The sequence below is a fragment of the Carex rostrata genome, chromosome 17 (genome assembly GCF_964058835.1).
Source record: "Carex rostrata chromosome 17, lpCarRost1.2, whole genome shotgun sequence".
NCBI lineage: Eukaryota > Viridiplantae > Streptophyta > Magnoliopsida > Poales > Cyperaceae > Carex > Carex rostrata.
In genome coordinates this window covers 10,456,940-10,471,147 of record NC_135934.1, presented here as the reverse complement: position 1 = coordinate 10,471,147, position 14,208 = coordinate 10,456,940, and the positions used below count along the sequence as shown (strand labels likewise).

Here is a 14,208-nt window from a genome sequence, read left to right as displayed (position 1 = left end):
GGATTAGTACATGACTGGTTCCGTCCTGGAGTAGTACAATAGTGGTATTTATTTTATCTCTTTTGCCTTAGAATTGATGTGCCGGTAAGCAATAATGGTTATCAGTATTTGTATGAAAAACATTTATCTTTTTTTCTCATTATTATTTTCTTGCACACAATTGTAGTTGCAGAGTTGGAGAACAATATTCCCTAATAGACAGATCCCAACTTTGATACTTCAATATTCGCGCTATATCCTGATATTGACATATTTGAGAAAGAGGTTGTCACACCCCGAGACAACCCGCCACGTATTTATACGTAAGGCGTACACACATCACATACATTATCAATAACAAAAATCAAACAAGCCACTTAATTGAATATCAAAAGGAGTTTATAACATAGAAATGATCATGACGGACATGGCAAGTAAACCAACTACTGCCATGCCTGTTCAATGTATCAATTTTTTTCAATAACAAAAGTAAAGCAAATAGTGGCTATTTGTATTCCTCCGCTTGACCTCACTCGCGACCTTGCTCGAGCTCCTCTTTTTCATTACCTGGAACCCACATAAAAGTGGAACGGGTGAGAGATCGAACCTTCTCTCAGTGCGGAATTTAGTTCCAGCCCGGAGTTTTACAAAACGTTTGCTTTTAATGAAAAACATGCATAACTTTGGTTTGCAACATGTGAGAGTTTAATAGTAAATCATATTCAAGATTTGATTTCACTTTTTTACTTTTAAATTCCACACTCTGGATCTGTCACAAGGACAGTCCGGCGAGTCGCCACACAAGGACGACCCGAATTATTCACACTCTGGATCTGTCACACAAGGACAGTCCGACGAGTCGCCACACAAGGACGACCCGAATTCAAAACAATTTCCAATCAATTATTGAAATTCCACACTCTGGATCTGTCACAAGGACAGTCCGGCGAGTCGCCACACAAGGACGACCCGAATTATTCACACTCTGGATCTGTCACATAAGGACAGTCCGGCGAGTCGCCACACAAGGACGACCCGAATTCAAAACAATTTTCAATCAATTATAGAAATTCCACACTCTGGATCTGTCACAAGGACAGTCCGGCGAGTCGCCACACAAGGACGACCCGAATTATTCACACTCTGGATCTGTCACATAAGGACAGTCCGGCGAGTCGCCACAAAAGGACGACCTGAATTCAAAACAATTCAAATCATTTTTCAATTCATGCAACCTGTCAATTCTTTTATGCATTTTCCAAAACACATCTCAAAATCATGCAACCTGTCAATTCTTTTATGCATCAAAACCCTATGGTGCAATTCTAAACAATTCCAAAGGGTGGTTCGATTTCAACATGCACAAGTCAACTATTAACATAAATAACATGATACCAACCTTGATCCAAGCAACTTGAAATTTTATAAAAGTTCCGGGAAACCCGCACCTGTTTGCGTAGTAAATTCTTGCACGTTATCTACGTCTCTTAATTCCTCAAAAGTAGAACCTAAAAATAAATATATCTCAAATTAATAAAATTTGAGTTCACGTATTCTTATTTCCTAAAGTTTTATATTTTTAGTCGATTATAGAAGAATATAATTTAATAATCAAGTATTTATTATAAGAAAGAAAATAATATTTTTGATCGAAACCTTATTACTTGGAGTTTGCGGTTTAGAAAAGATACGTATAGCAGTCACTGTTTTGGATGGTTCTCGGTGTTGGAGACTCCGATCGGGGTGAGGCCAGCTCTAACGGATCCGTATCTGCGAGCACTACAACTTTCGTCTTGCAGGATCCTTGAGATTCCGGACGTATGGAGTGCAGGTCCCTGCGGAACTTGGCTGACTGGTTCAGCTCGGTTTTCTGGTTTGAGTATGAACAGCAGCCACGGTTTTGGCCATATCTCGGTGGTGGAAGGTCGGATCGAGGTAAATCTAGTGCTCAATCGTCCGTATCTTCGATCACTGTAATTCCCGTGTTGAAGTCTAGTTCATATTCTGAACGTACGGATGATAGTTCTTCACGGAAGCTGACTGGACGGTTTGGATCCAGCAGGGATTCGGATCTTTGAGTTTTCGGGTCTAGGCGAGGGTGGGGCTCGGATCTGAGGTGGAGGCTGCTTGTGACGGTTCGGGGTAGAGAAGAAGGAGTCTTGGTTTAGGGAAGGGGGTTGCGGTGGTGGCCGAGGAGGTGGTGGCCTAGAGGTCGAGAAAGGCGCGGTGATTGCGGCGGCCTAGCAGCCGAAAGAGAGAAAGAGGGAGTGTCGGCTGTGGGAGGGGGAATGGGGGCTGGGGCGGCTAGGGTTTGAGAGGGGGGGGGGGTTTATATATAGGGCTGTCAAAAAAGCTCGCGGCTCGCTCGTGACTCGTCTCTAGCTCGCTCGTTAACAGCTCGCTCGATAGTGGACCGAGCTGTTAACGAGCCAGCTTGGCTCAGGCTCGGGCCAAAATAAACAAGCTGAGCCAAGGCCCAGCTCAGACCGAGCCAGCTCGGCTCTAAACGAGCTATACACTGTAGGCTATTCAACTCTCATTTTCTCAGCCCATTACAGATACGACCCATTTAGATTTAGGTTTAGCAGTTCAAACTCCTCTTTTCTCTCCTCTAGCGGCACACATCTGGCTCCCAACTTCCCGACCTCCTCTCCTCTAGGCTCGCTTCGTGACTTCGCCGCTCTGACCTCCGACCTCCGTGACTTCGTTGTTCGCTTCTGGCCTCCGATCTCCCAGTTCTGATCTCCGAGGCTCTGAGCCTCCGACCTCTGACCTCCCAGTTCTGACCTCCGACGTCTGACCTCCCAGTTCTGAGCCAGCTCTGACCTCCGACCTCCCAGTTCCAGACGACAAGAGACCCTGAATTTAACAAGTAACAGCATATAACAGATCTGTTTTGCACCTTTGTTGATTCTGTGTTTTTTTCTAATTTTCTAACCATCTTTGTTAATTTTTGCACAGATATTCGATTTCTGGTAACCATCATGAAATTTAGCACCTTTGTTGATTCTGTCTCTACCTCTTTGGTAACCATCTTTTTCTCTTTTTTCTATTTTTTTTCTTTTTTCTAATTCTCTGGTACGGCTCCCTCTGTTGTCAGCTTACAAAATATCTTCTGATAGTTAATTCCACGAAGCAATTTTTGTGCTTTGTTAGAACTAGTTTTTAGGATTACCCGTCTGTTCTTACATAGATTCCAGAATTGTTGATTAATTTGAGTCATATTTGTTGAATTTCATGAAAATTTATACAAAGATGTCTCATATTTTATATAAAACTGAGAATGGTAACATTGATTCATGCATCTATTACACTTGGCTTGTGAAGAAGGAATCAGGCTTTATTACACTTAATTTGTATTTTGTTTGATAATAATTATCTTAGAATATAATTTATCATTTGCACAAATTGTTTGCTTAATGTCAAACGGGGATTAATGAAATTTGTAAGCCTTCTATGTAATGTCTAACTTTTTTTTTTTTATCCAACTTTATTAGGGCATAAGCTGTTGTCTCCCAACTTGCTAGTTAATGGCGTGAAGCGAGGTGCTTCCTTGGTACCGGCCTCTATTCCGCCTCTTTTCTGTTCTCGGTTAGTTATGAGCAATCCTTCTCTTTTCTATTTGCTGATTTTGTGATTGATAAGTAGGATGTGTGTAGATTAATTTCGCATCCTTGCGCGGGTTGTTGCATTTCCCGGCTTAGATGCCTTGACTGTCTCTATGAGATTTTTCCTTGATTGTTGTTGTTTTTGTCTCTCTAGCTCGTGCTAGGGACTGTTTTTGTCATTTGTCAACATATATTTTATCTTTTTACTTTCTTTGTCATTTGTTAACATATGTTTTAGCTAGGTGTGATACTGATTCCTACTGCTGTGCTTTTTCAATTTTTTATTAGAAATGTTTTCACTTTTTATTGCAAATATTATTCTTATTATTTGCATCTATAATTTTCAGCTAGCTTTGACTAATATTTGTGAGCTTTGGTTAATAGGCACAAATGTCAAATACATCATCTGATGGTGCTACTGCAGCCGGCAGTAATCCAGTGATGCCGGAAAGTGCAAATAGCACAGCTAGTGGACATGCGTCAGGTTCCAATACAGATGAGGCTGGTGGGACTAAAAGGAAAAAAACTTCTGATGTTTGGGAGTATTTCAAGGTAATAGATGGTGCTAATAAGGCTGAGTGTCAATACTGCAAGCAACGCTATAAAGTAGCGGAAGGTGGAACAACCTCAACATTGTTGCGTCATGTGAAGAAATGTTCCAGAATTAAGAGATTTAAAGGTAATGATTCTGGTATGCTCCCTTTAGATGATTCTATGCTTACATCTGTAAAAGAGGGGGAGGGGGTGGACACGGGTATCGTGGATTATGGGAAGTATGATCATGCAAAAAGTAGGGAGTTACTTGCTAAGGCCCTAATTTGTCATGAGTTGCCGTTCATGTTTACTGAATACCATCGGATGAATATATTCTTGAAGTATTGCAATCCGTATTATCAAACAGTGAGTAGGAACACTATTAAGAAAGAGTGTCTAAAAGTGTATGAGAATGAGAAAGACAATGTTAAAAAGGTTTTTCAAATTGTTGATAGGATTTCAATTACTAGTGATTGTTGGACTTCCAATCAAACAATTGGTTATATGTGTTTAACGACACATTACATAGATAAGTCATGGAAGTTGCAAAAGCGGATAATTAGCTTTAACGAGTTGTCACCACCTCACAGTGGTGAAGCAATAGCTGATGCAATTATGGAATCGTTAGGGAAGTGGGGCATTGAGGATAAGATTGGAACTATAACTTTAGATAATGCCGGTAACAATGATAGGGCAGCAGCAATTATGAAGTTGAATTTTAATGCTCGGAATAAGTTGCATTTCAAAGGGTTTTTTTTTCATATTAGATGTTGTGCACATATCTTGAATCTGGTTGTTCAAGATGGACTTAGCAAGATTGATAAATGTCTAACCAAAATTAGAGAAGGGGTTAAGTACCTTAAGAAGTCACCGGGACGGCTTCTAAAATTTGGGGAACATGCAAAGCGGGTAGGTATAATCACATCTCGGTCTTTGTGCATTGATGTCAAAACAAGGTGGAACTCAACCCACCGAATGCTTAAATCAGCCATTTATTACAAAAATGCCTTCAATGGCTATGCTGATCGAGATTCTAGTTTTAGTGAGTGGGTTCCCGATGATTCTGAATGGGACAAGGCAGAAAAGGTTTGTAAATTACTTGAGGTTTTTGTCCAAGCCACAAAGATTTATTCGGGCACATCTTACCCTACCTCAAATCTATTTTTAGCTGAGATGCTTAATGTGAAAAAGGCAATATGTGATGCCTACTTTGATGAGGATGATTTCACACGAGAGATGAGCTTTGCCATGTACACAAAGTTTGAGAAATATTGGGGGGAAGTTAATGTGTTAATGGCAGTGGCTGCCATTCTTGATCCAAGATTGAAGACCCTCTCAATTAAGTTCTGTTATAAGAGGTTGTACCCTGAAGTTGAGGTTGATTCACGTGTTAATGATGTGTTGGAAAAGATGCGAGCTATATACGAGATTTATGCGAATGAGCATGCGACCTCTACTCCATCGAGTAAATACTTGAACTTTTTAAATGTTAAATTTTGCATTGTTTAAAGTTTCACTTTTTTTATGTTAATCCTTGAAATTTTACTGATAGGTTCTGGTGCTTCAGCTGCATCAAGTAGTGTTGCCAGTGGTAATGAGGATACTGATATGTGGCGTTTTGTACAATCCACATGGAATGAAAGCCAATCTACTTCAGATCTGGAAAACTATCTAAAAGAGGATGTTTTTCAGCATAGGCTTCATACACCCTTCGATATATTGAAATGGTGGCAGGTACATGCAGGGAGATACCCCATTTTAAGCAAACTAGCAAGAGATACTCTTACCATTCCAATTTCAACGGTCGCATCCGAGTCGGCCTTTAGTGCTGGTGGTCGTGTTTTAGATGATTATAGAAGTTCTCTTACGAAGGATACAGTTGAGATGTTAGTTTGTGGGGGTGATTGGATTAGAGCAGGCACAAAGGCCGAATTGCAAACTTTTCAAGTGAGTTATTCATTCTTTTAATTTAAGTTGCTGTTTTAGCTTGTATTAATATATCTAATGTATAACATATTGAATTTTTAAATTTCAGCAAGCTGCAAGTGTGGAGGAGAGTTTGGAAATTCAGTTTCCAATGTCAAATCTTAGTATTAATTGATCTCAATCCTTACAATTTACGAGTGAGTTGAATACTTTCAATTATGCTTGTATGAAATTATACAAAAATGTCTCTTATTCCTATGTTAATTAATTGTTTGTGTATTTTCAGCAAGTTTTAAATGTGCGGGGCTGATACTTGCATGGCTGTTGGTGTTCTTCTTGGCTTGGTTGTTGACTACTTGATTAGTAATTTAATTTTGTGGTATTTTGGCTTGGATGTTGGCATGTTGCCTTTTTGTTCTATCTTCTAAATTAATTAGTTGTGTGAATTTATGTTATTTGATGTGGATTCATATAAATTTATGTTATTTTCTATGAATTTATGCTCATTTCAATATATTTTTTCTTTATTTTGTTATTACATTGCTTTTAAGGCTGTTTTAAAGCTGATTTAATTTAGAGAGTACATATGATGTATTGGGTACACGTATAAATCATTAGAAATAGCCTTTATAAATCATTAGAAATAGCCTTTGTATAATAGCAGAGCAGCCCAATAAAGCAGCAAAGCAGCCCAATAAAGCCCAGTGAGCCAGCTCGTCAGCTCGCGAGCTAGCTCGGGCTGGCTCGTCACAAGCTGAGCCAAGACTTTTGGCTCGGGACCCCTAGGTCCAGCTCGCTCGGTCCAGGCTCGGGCCAGAATTAATGAGCTGAGCCAAGGCCCAGCTCGGCCCGAGCCAGCTCGTTTACAGCCCTATTTATATAGATGTTAGATTAGGGTTGCCTCACTATTTTCGTTGGGCTTAACTGGGCCTTAATGGGCCCCAAATCAATTTTATTTTGTCGTTTTGGGCTAAGGACAGAAATCTGATTTTGCTGTCTTAATTTTCTTCTTTAAAGATTGACAAAACTGGTATTATAGGTTCATATTTCGATATTATTTTCTACATAAGAGTTATAGTAATTTTCGTTACGGTTCTAACGCAACTAGTTTCATCTCAATCAGAATTTCCAGTGAGGAGAAAAAATACAAATGGTCGATGAAGGTCTGTAGTCTCCGAACAGCATTGTTTACTGACTTTGAAACATCTATGGAGAATTTTACGTTTAGAATTTGGGATAAGTTTCTAAATGAAGGTTGTAGATCTTGAGGTTAGGTTTCCAGTTATTAAATTTCATTTAGATCCGAATTAGTATGAATGATAAATGATTAAAATACTAATAGTTGTCTGACTGAAATTTCGAAGTCTCCTAAGTTTTATTCTATTGTGCTTATGAAATTTTAATTTGGCTATAGAATTTTATTACCTAAATTCCGTGGCATTACAGAGGTACTCCATCTTTTAATGCATATTTTTTTTATGAACTACTTAGTGTTAGAAATGTATTATAGGCCAGAATATTTATGGGTCATATTAATAATTAATATGGATCAACTCTTTATTGGGCTAGGCCCGAATTTCTGATATTCTGATCTGATCTGAAATGGATAAGTCTTCTGAAAGGGTTCAACGAATTGATGCCATGAATAGGCTCAAACGAACTGGTGCATATAATTTATAAATATGCTGTGATCTGTTCAGAATTCGGTTGGCCATTATCATTCAGTTTTTCGGAAAAACAGAAAGAGAGACAGATAAAAGAGGGGCTGTTAATTCGGTACTAGCATATCGAATTACAGAAGTTTATCAACTTGTTCGTGTGGATACTGATAGAGGCGTGACTGCTAGGCTGTTGCGTGGATCTGACACGAAGGAAAGGAAACACGAACGAAAGGAAAAGAAGGCTACTGCTAGACTTGAAGTTTCCGCTGCGCGTCTAGTGGTAAACTCTGTTTTAATCCTAGGATTAGTTTTATACTTGGATTCTGGTTTTCGGGTAGTGAACAAATCTTGAACTGTTTCGAATTGTTGCACTATAACCTACCCGAAATTCCTACAGTGGTATCAGAGCCAGGTTGTGTAGATTTAATTCTGGATTTCTGATTGTTAATTAGATTAACGTATCAATTTAATCGATTGGATTGATTAAAATTATACGAATTAATTTGGCGATTTATGTGTGGGTTAAGGAATAATTAAATAATCATAACAATTAGATTGTTCTGACAGAATTGGATTAGTTGGATTGATTCGAATTTTAGGTTAATTAAAATTAATCTGAAAGTTCTGTTTTATGAAAACCGAATCAGTTAGACTGATTCTGATATATGATTATTTTATGAATCTGAAGAGAAATTGTTTAAGTAATATATACTGTATTACAGAAAAAATTTCCACCGATATTATATACGGGGTAAGGAAACCCCCTCGTATTGTTTTATACATGAGCCCATATTTAGAATTAGATTCTATATCTAACTCTGTTTTGCAGTTATGCAATATGTGAATAGTATGATCCTGTTGCCTTGTGTGAATGATGTGTGTAAATGCGGCCTGAGGTGCCCCATGAATTAATTTATTATATAATTAAAAGTGACTTGCATGTCACTTATTATGTATCATTTATATGGTCTGCGAACCGTTAAAATTAGGACATGTATGTATTTTCTTTATTGCCATTAGAGTAGTTATTTTGGTTAGAATAAAGAAGATTACATGAAGGATGGATGGTGGCTATTGTCAAGTGGAGTCTTACAATGGAGATTATCATGCCATGGATCATACTATTCCACTTATGAATTGGGCTCATGTTATTATTTAATTGTTTATTATATAGCATGTTTTCAAAATAAACAACAAAGTCCCTTAAAGAAAAATTAAGTTTCATGCCTTTCCAAAATCTCTAACCTATCAAGGTTTCGATCGCTAATTGATGGGCTTGCCAAAGCAAGGTATCATTAGTTATCTTAATGAGGTAGGATATAAGTGTTGGATACTTATATATAGAGAATTGGTTTCACTTAACTTGGCTATCAAAACGTTTTTGGGCCTTGAGGCATAGGTTTGAGGAGCCGGGACATGAAATGTCACCTCGAACAAACCAAGAGTTATATTAGATGTAATTAGCATGGGAGTGCTTACCTAAATAACTAAATTCAAGCAGTGATGCCAAAGCTCACTTGAATTTGGTGAAATATGGATCTTGGTCCGCTATGTGGTTTTATATGGGACATTGATTTTAAAACACATAGTGGGAGTAAAACTTTAGTTAAAAGGTTTTTCTAAAAACATAAACTTAAGTCTAAATTTCTGCATATTTATTTTGTTGTAGATTATGGCAAATACATCTACTTTTACGTTGCGATCTGCTATTGAAAAGGATAGTGCAAAACTCACTGGTCCAAATTTTTTAGACTGGTATAGAAATTTACGCATAATTCTCAAGCAAGAGAAAAAAAGAATACGTTCTAGAGAAACCCGTTCCTGAAAAACCAAAGGCTGATACAGATGGTAAAATTTCTGCCGCAGAACAAGCAGTTTTTGATAAGCATGTGAATGATGACCTTGATGTTACTTGTCTCATGCTCACGATAATGAACTCTGAGCTTCAGAAGCAGCTTGAAAAATTGAGTGCCTATGACATAATTGTGCAGCTTCGTGAACTTTTTCAAGTTCAAGCTCGTACTGAGAGATATGAGACATCAAAGGCATTATATCAATGCAAACTGGCAGAAGGAAGCCCAGTTAGTTCTCATGTACTCAAGATGATGGGATACATTGAGAATCTGAACCGTTTGGGCTATCCCCTCAGTAAAGAGTTGGCTACTGACATTATTCTCCAGTCCTTGCCCTCAAGTTACCATCAATTCATTCTGAATTTTAACATGAATGGGCTGGAGAAGTCAATGACAAAATTGCATGGAATGCTAAAGACAGCCGAACAAAACCTGAGGAAACCTAATGATGTCCTGTTGGTTAAGAAGGAAACGAACTTCAAAAAGAAAGGCAAAAAGGGCAAAGGAAAGGCCAAAGGAAAAGGCAAAGACAAAGTTCAGGGTGGGACCTTGAACAAAAGAAAGTCTGTTGCCAGTGCCGCTGAGTCGCAATGCTTCTATTGCAATGAGATTGGTCATTGGAAGAGAGACTGCAAGAAGTTCAAGGAAGATAACAAGAAGGGAAGTGGAGCTTCCACTTCAGGTATTTTTGTTATAGAAATTAACATTTCTACTTATCAAACTGATTCATGGGTATTAGATACTGGATCAGGAGCTCATATTTGTTCAAATATGCAGGTGCTCGCAAAGAGTAGAATGTTAAATAAAGGAGAGGTACAGCTACGTGTCGGCAATGGAGCACAAGTTGCTGCTTTGGCCATAGGCATTGCATCATTGGCTCTACCTTCCGGGATGATCTTAGAATTAAATAATTGCTATTATGTACCTGCCATAAGTAGAAACATTATCTCTATTTCATGTTTGGATATGTTTGGATTTAAATTTAAATTTAAGAACAGTGGTTGTTGCTTTTATTTAAATGATATGTATTATGGCAAAGCTTCGTTACATAATGGGCTTTATATTCTAGATCTTGATGTTCCTGTCTATAACATACAAACCAAAAGACTCAACTCAAATGATTTGAATTCCACTCTATTATGGCATTGTCGTTTAGGACATATAAGTGAGAAACGCATAAAGAAGCTTCATAAAGAAGGACTTCTAGACTCATTTGATTTGGAATCACTTGAAACATGCGAAGCTTGTTTGTTGGGAAAAATGACTAAAACACCTTTCACTGGGATAAATGAAAGGGCGAATGACCTTTTGGTACTTATACATTCAGATGTATGTGGACCATTTAGTTCAGTCGCAAGAGGTGGTTTTCAGTACTTCATCACATTTACTTATGATTTTAGTAGATATGGTTATGTCTATTTAATGAGACATAAATCAGAAGCATTTGAGAAATTCAAGGAATTTCAGAATGAAGTACAGAATCAACTTGGCAAGACAATTAAAGCTCTTCGATCAGATCGAGGAGGCGAATATTTGAGTCAAGAATTTGGTGATCATTTGAAGCAATTTGGAATTGTTTCACAACTTACTCCTCCAGGAACACCTCAATGGAACGGTGTGTCTGAAAGGAGGAATAGAACATTGTTGGACATGGTTCGTTCTATGATGAGTCAAGTTGATCTTCCATTATCATTTTGGGGATATGCTCTAGAAACGGCAGCTTTCACACTTAATAGGGTTCCAACAAAGGCAGTTGAGAAGACACCATTTGAAATATGGACTGGGAAACATCCTAGTATGTCTTTTCTTAAAATATGGGGTTGTGAGGCTTATGTAAAACGATTGATGTCTGATAAGCTCACACCTAAATCTGATAAGTGTTTCTTTGTTGGATATCTGAAACAAACCAAGGGATTTTTCTTCTATAATAGGGCAGAGAACAAAGTATTTGTTGCTCGAAATGGTGTCTTCTTGGAGAAAGAATTTCTCTCCAAAGGAGTTAGTGGGAGTAATGTGCATCTCGAAAAAATTCGAGATACTCAAGAAGATACTCCTACTACTCATGAGGAACCACAAGACATTGTGGAACCTATACAAGAGACATTACCATTACGAAGGTCGGATAGAGAACGTCGCGTACCTCAGAGGTATTTGTTGCTCATATCAGAACAACGCGACATATTGTTGTTGGACAACGATGAGCCTACGACGTTTCGTGAAGCAATGGTAAGCCCGGACTCTGATAAATGGCTTGAGGCTATGAAATCTGAAATGCAATCCATGGAAGATAATCAAGTTTGGAGCTTGGTTAATTTACCTAATGGTGTAAGAACCATTGAGTGTAAATGGATTTTTAAGAAGAAAATTGACATGAATGGGAATGTTCACATTCACAAAGCACGTTTGGTGGCAAAAGGTTTCAAGCAAATTCATGGGATAGACTATGATGAAACTTTTTCACCAGTTGCAATGCTTAAGTCAATTAGGATACTTCTAGCAATTGCCGCATATTTTGATTATGAGATTTGGCAAATGGATGTCAAAACCGCTTTCCTTAATGGAAACTTGAACGAGGATGTGTACATGACACAACCCGAAGGTTTTGCTGATCCAAATAATACTAGGAAAGTATGCAAACTTCGAAAATCTATTTATGGATTGAAACAAGCATCTCGGAGTTGGAATATTCGTTTTGATGAAGTGGTCAAGGAATTTGGATTCATCAAGAACGAAGAAGAACCTTGTGTTTATAAAAAGACTAGTGGGAGCGCACTTGTTTTTCTTGTCTTGTATGTGGATGACATTCTGTTGATTGGAAATGATATTCCATTGCTTCAATCAGTAAAGTCTTCGTTGAAAAGTAGTTTTTCAATGAAAGATTTAGGTGAAGCAAATTACATATTGGGAATAAGGATCTATAGGAATAGATCAGAAAGGCTAATTGGATTGAGCCAAAGTACATACATTGACAAGGTGTTGAAAAGATTCAACATGCAAGATTCAAAGAGAGGATCTTTACCTATGTCAAGTGGCATAAGTCTCTGCAAGAATCAGTGTCCTTCGACACAAGATGAGCGAGAACGCATGAGTAAGATTCCATATGCTTCCGCAATTGGATCTGTCATGTATGCTATGCTTTGTACACGTCCCGATGTTTCATATGCTTTGAGTGTCACAAGCAGATACCAGTCAGATCCAGGTGAGGGTCATTGGATAGCAGTGAAGAATATCCTTAAGTACTTGAGAAAGACTAAGGATGCATTTCTTGTTTATGGAGGTGAGGAAGAGCTTGTTGTATCTAGTTATACAGATGCAAGCTTCCAAACCGACAAAGCTGATTTTAGATCGCAATCTGGATTTGTATTTTGTCTCAATGGAGGAGCTGTAAGTTGGAAGAGTTCCAAGCAGGAGACAGTAGCCGATTCTACAACAGAAGCTGAATATATTGCTGCTTCAGAAGCAGCAAAAGAGGCTGTTTGTGTCACACCCCAGATTTTTACCATCCGGAGCGTGATTATATAAGCATCTTCACACCTTTCCTTGGTCCGTCAACCTACGTCGCCAACAAAAAGGAAAACAAAATAGCAAAACGGAGTCAGCTACAAAGCTCAGTAACCGGTTATTTAACGACGCGCTTCTCTACAATTGGCTTAATTTAACAACTATTCAAATAGGCCGGATTAATCCACACAAATATACATCAAATTATGCACGCATATTTCACCAGCAATAGCACGTCGGTCTAGGTTATCCATAAAACAAGTCACATCATATTCACACACGTGTAATCCCTGTCACAGGCGATTCCCACATTCTCATAACACAATTCCTTTAATCCGCCAATCCAATGGGAAATCCATCCAACATTGGAAGGCCGCCAACCCACTGGGAAATCCATCCAACAATGAGAGGCTACAATCACATATCAAATTCCAACCTCAGACCCGCTATCCCGTTAAATATGCCATCATAATTCAATATGCAATTCCAATATTCAAATCAACCATACAAAACGAAAAACACAGTTATAGAGAAGTCCGGTTACCTGATAGCGATATTTTCAGAACTCGAAATTGGATTTTAGCAACAACTTAGAATCACTGCGATGTAGTCATAATTCAAATCGAACATAAAATGAAGTTCTTCTCGATAAGATATGCAAGAAAAAGAGGAGAGAGGAGAGATGACTTGTTTGGATTCGGTAGAGAATTGATATAGAGGGATTGAAATTAGGGCACTTAAAATAAAACAGAGAGGTGGCACTAGTGAAATGAAATAAAGGGTTACAGATTCAATATAAACAGAGGGATTTATTTATATAAGGAATCAATTCCAAAATCAGAGGCATTGATTGGTTATGAGATTTTGAACGGTTATGAATATGGAAAGTTTGCGCCATGCGGAGGATACAAAATCATATTAGTATATATATATATATAATAGTGAACAGAGCGCACCAATTAATAGGCGCCTCTTCTGCCACTAACAGGTGCATCTTCTCAATTTAATAATTATCTAAAAAAACGTTTTAATTTAATTACATGGAAAACTAACGGAGAAATGCAATTTATTATAGATGACTAATTGAATTGGTTATTATTAAGAAAAACACATTTATAATTGAAAATAATGACTAATTGTTATTTT

The 14,208-nt window shown here is 37.9% G+C and overlaps 1 protein-coding gene across 1 annotated transcript; it reads left to right on the top strand.

Moving 5' to 3' along the window:
- Positions 1-3,977: 3,977 nt before the first annotated feature.
- On the top strand, positions 3,978-6,435 carry LOC144568104 (zinc finger BED domain-containing protein RICESLEEPER 2-like). Its single transcript, XM_078318334.1, has 4 exons — positions 3,978-5,586; positions 5,674-6,068; positions 6,157-6,244; positions 6,334-6,435. The coding sequence occupies exons 1-3, from the start codon at positions 3,978-3,980 to the stop codon at positions 6,220-6,222; spliced, it is 2,070 nt and encodes a 689-aa protein (XP_078174460.1). The 3' UTR covers positions 6,223-6,244; positions 6,334-6,435.
- Positions 6,436-14,208: the final 7,773 nt, after the last annotated feature.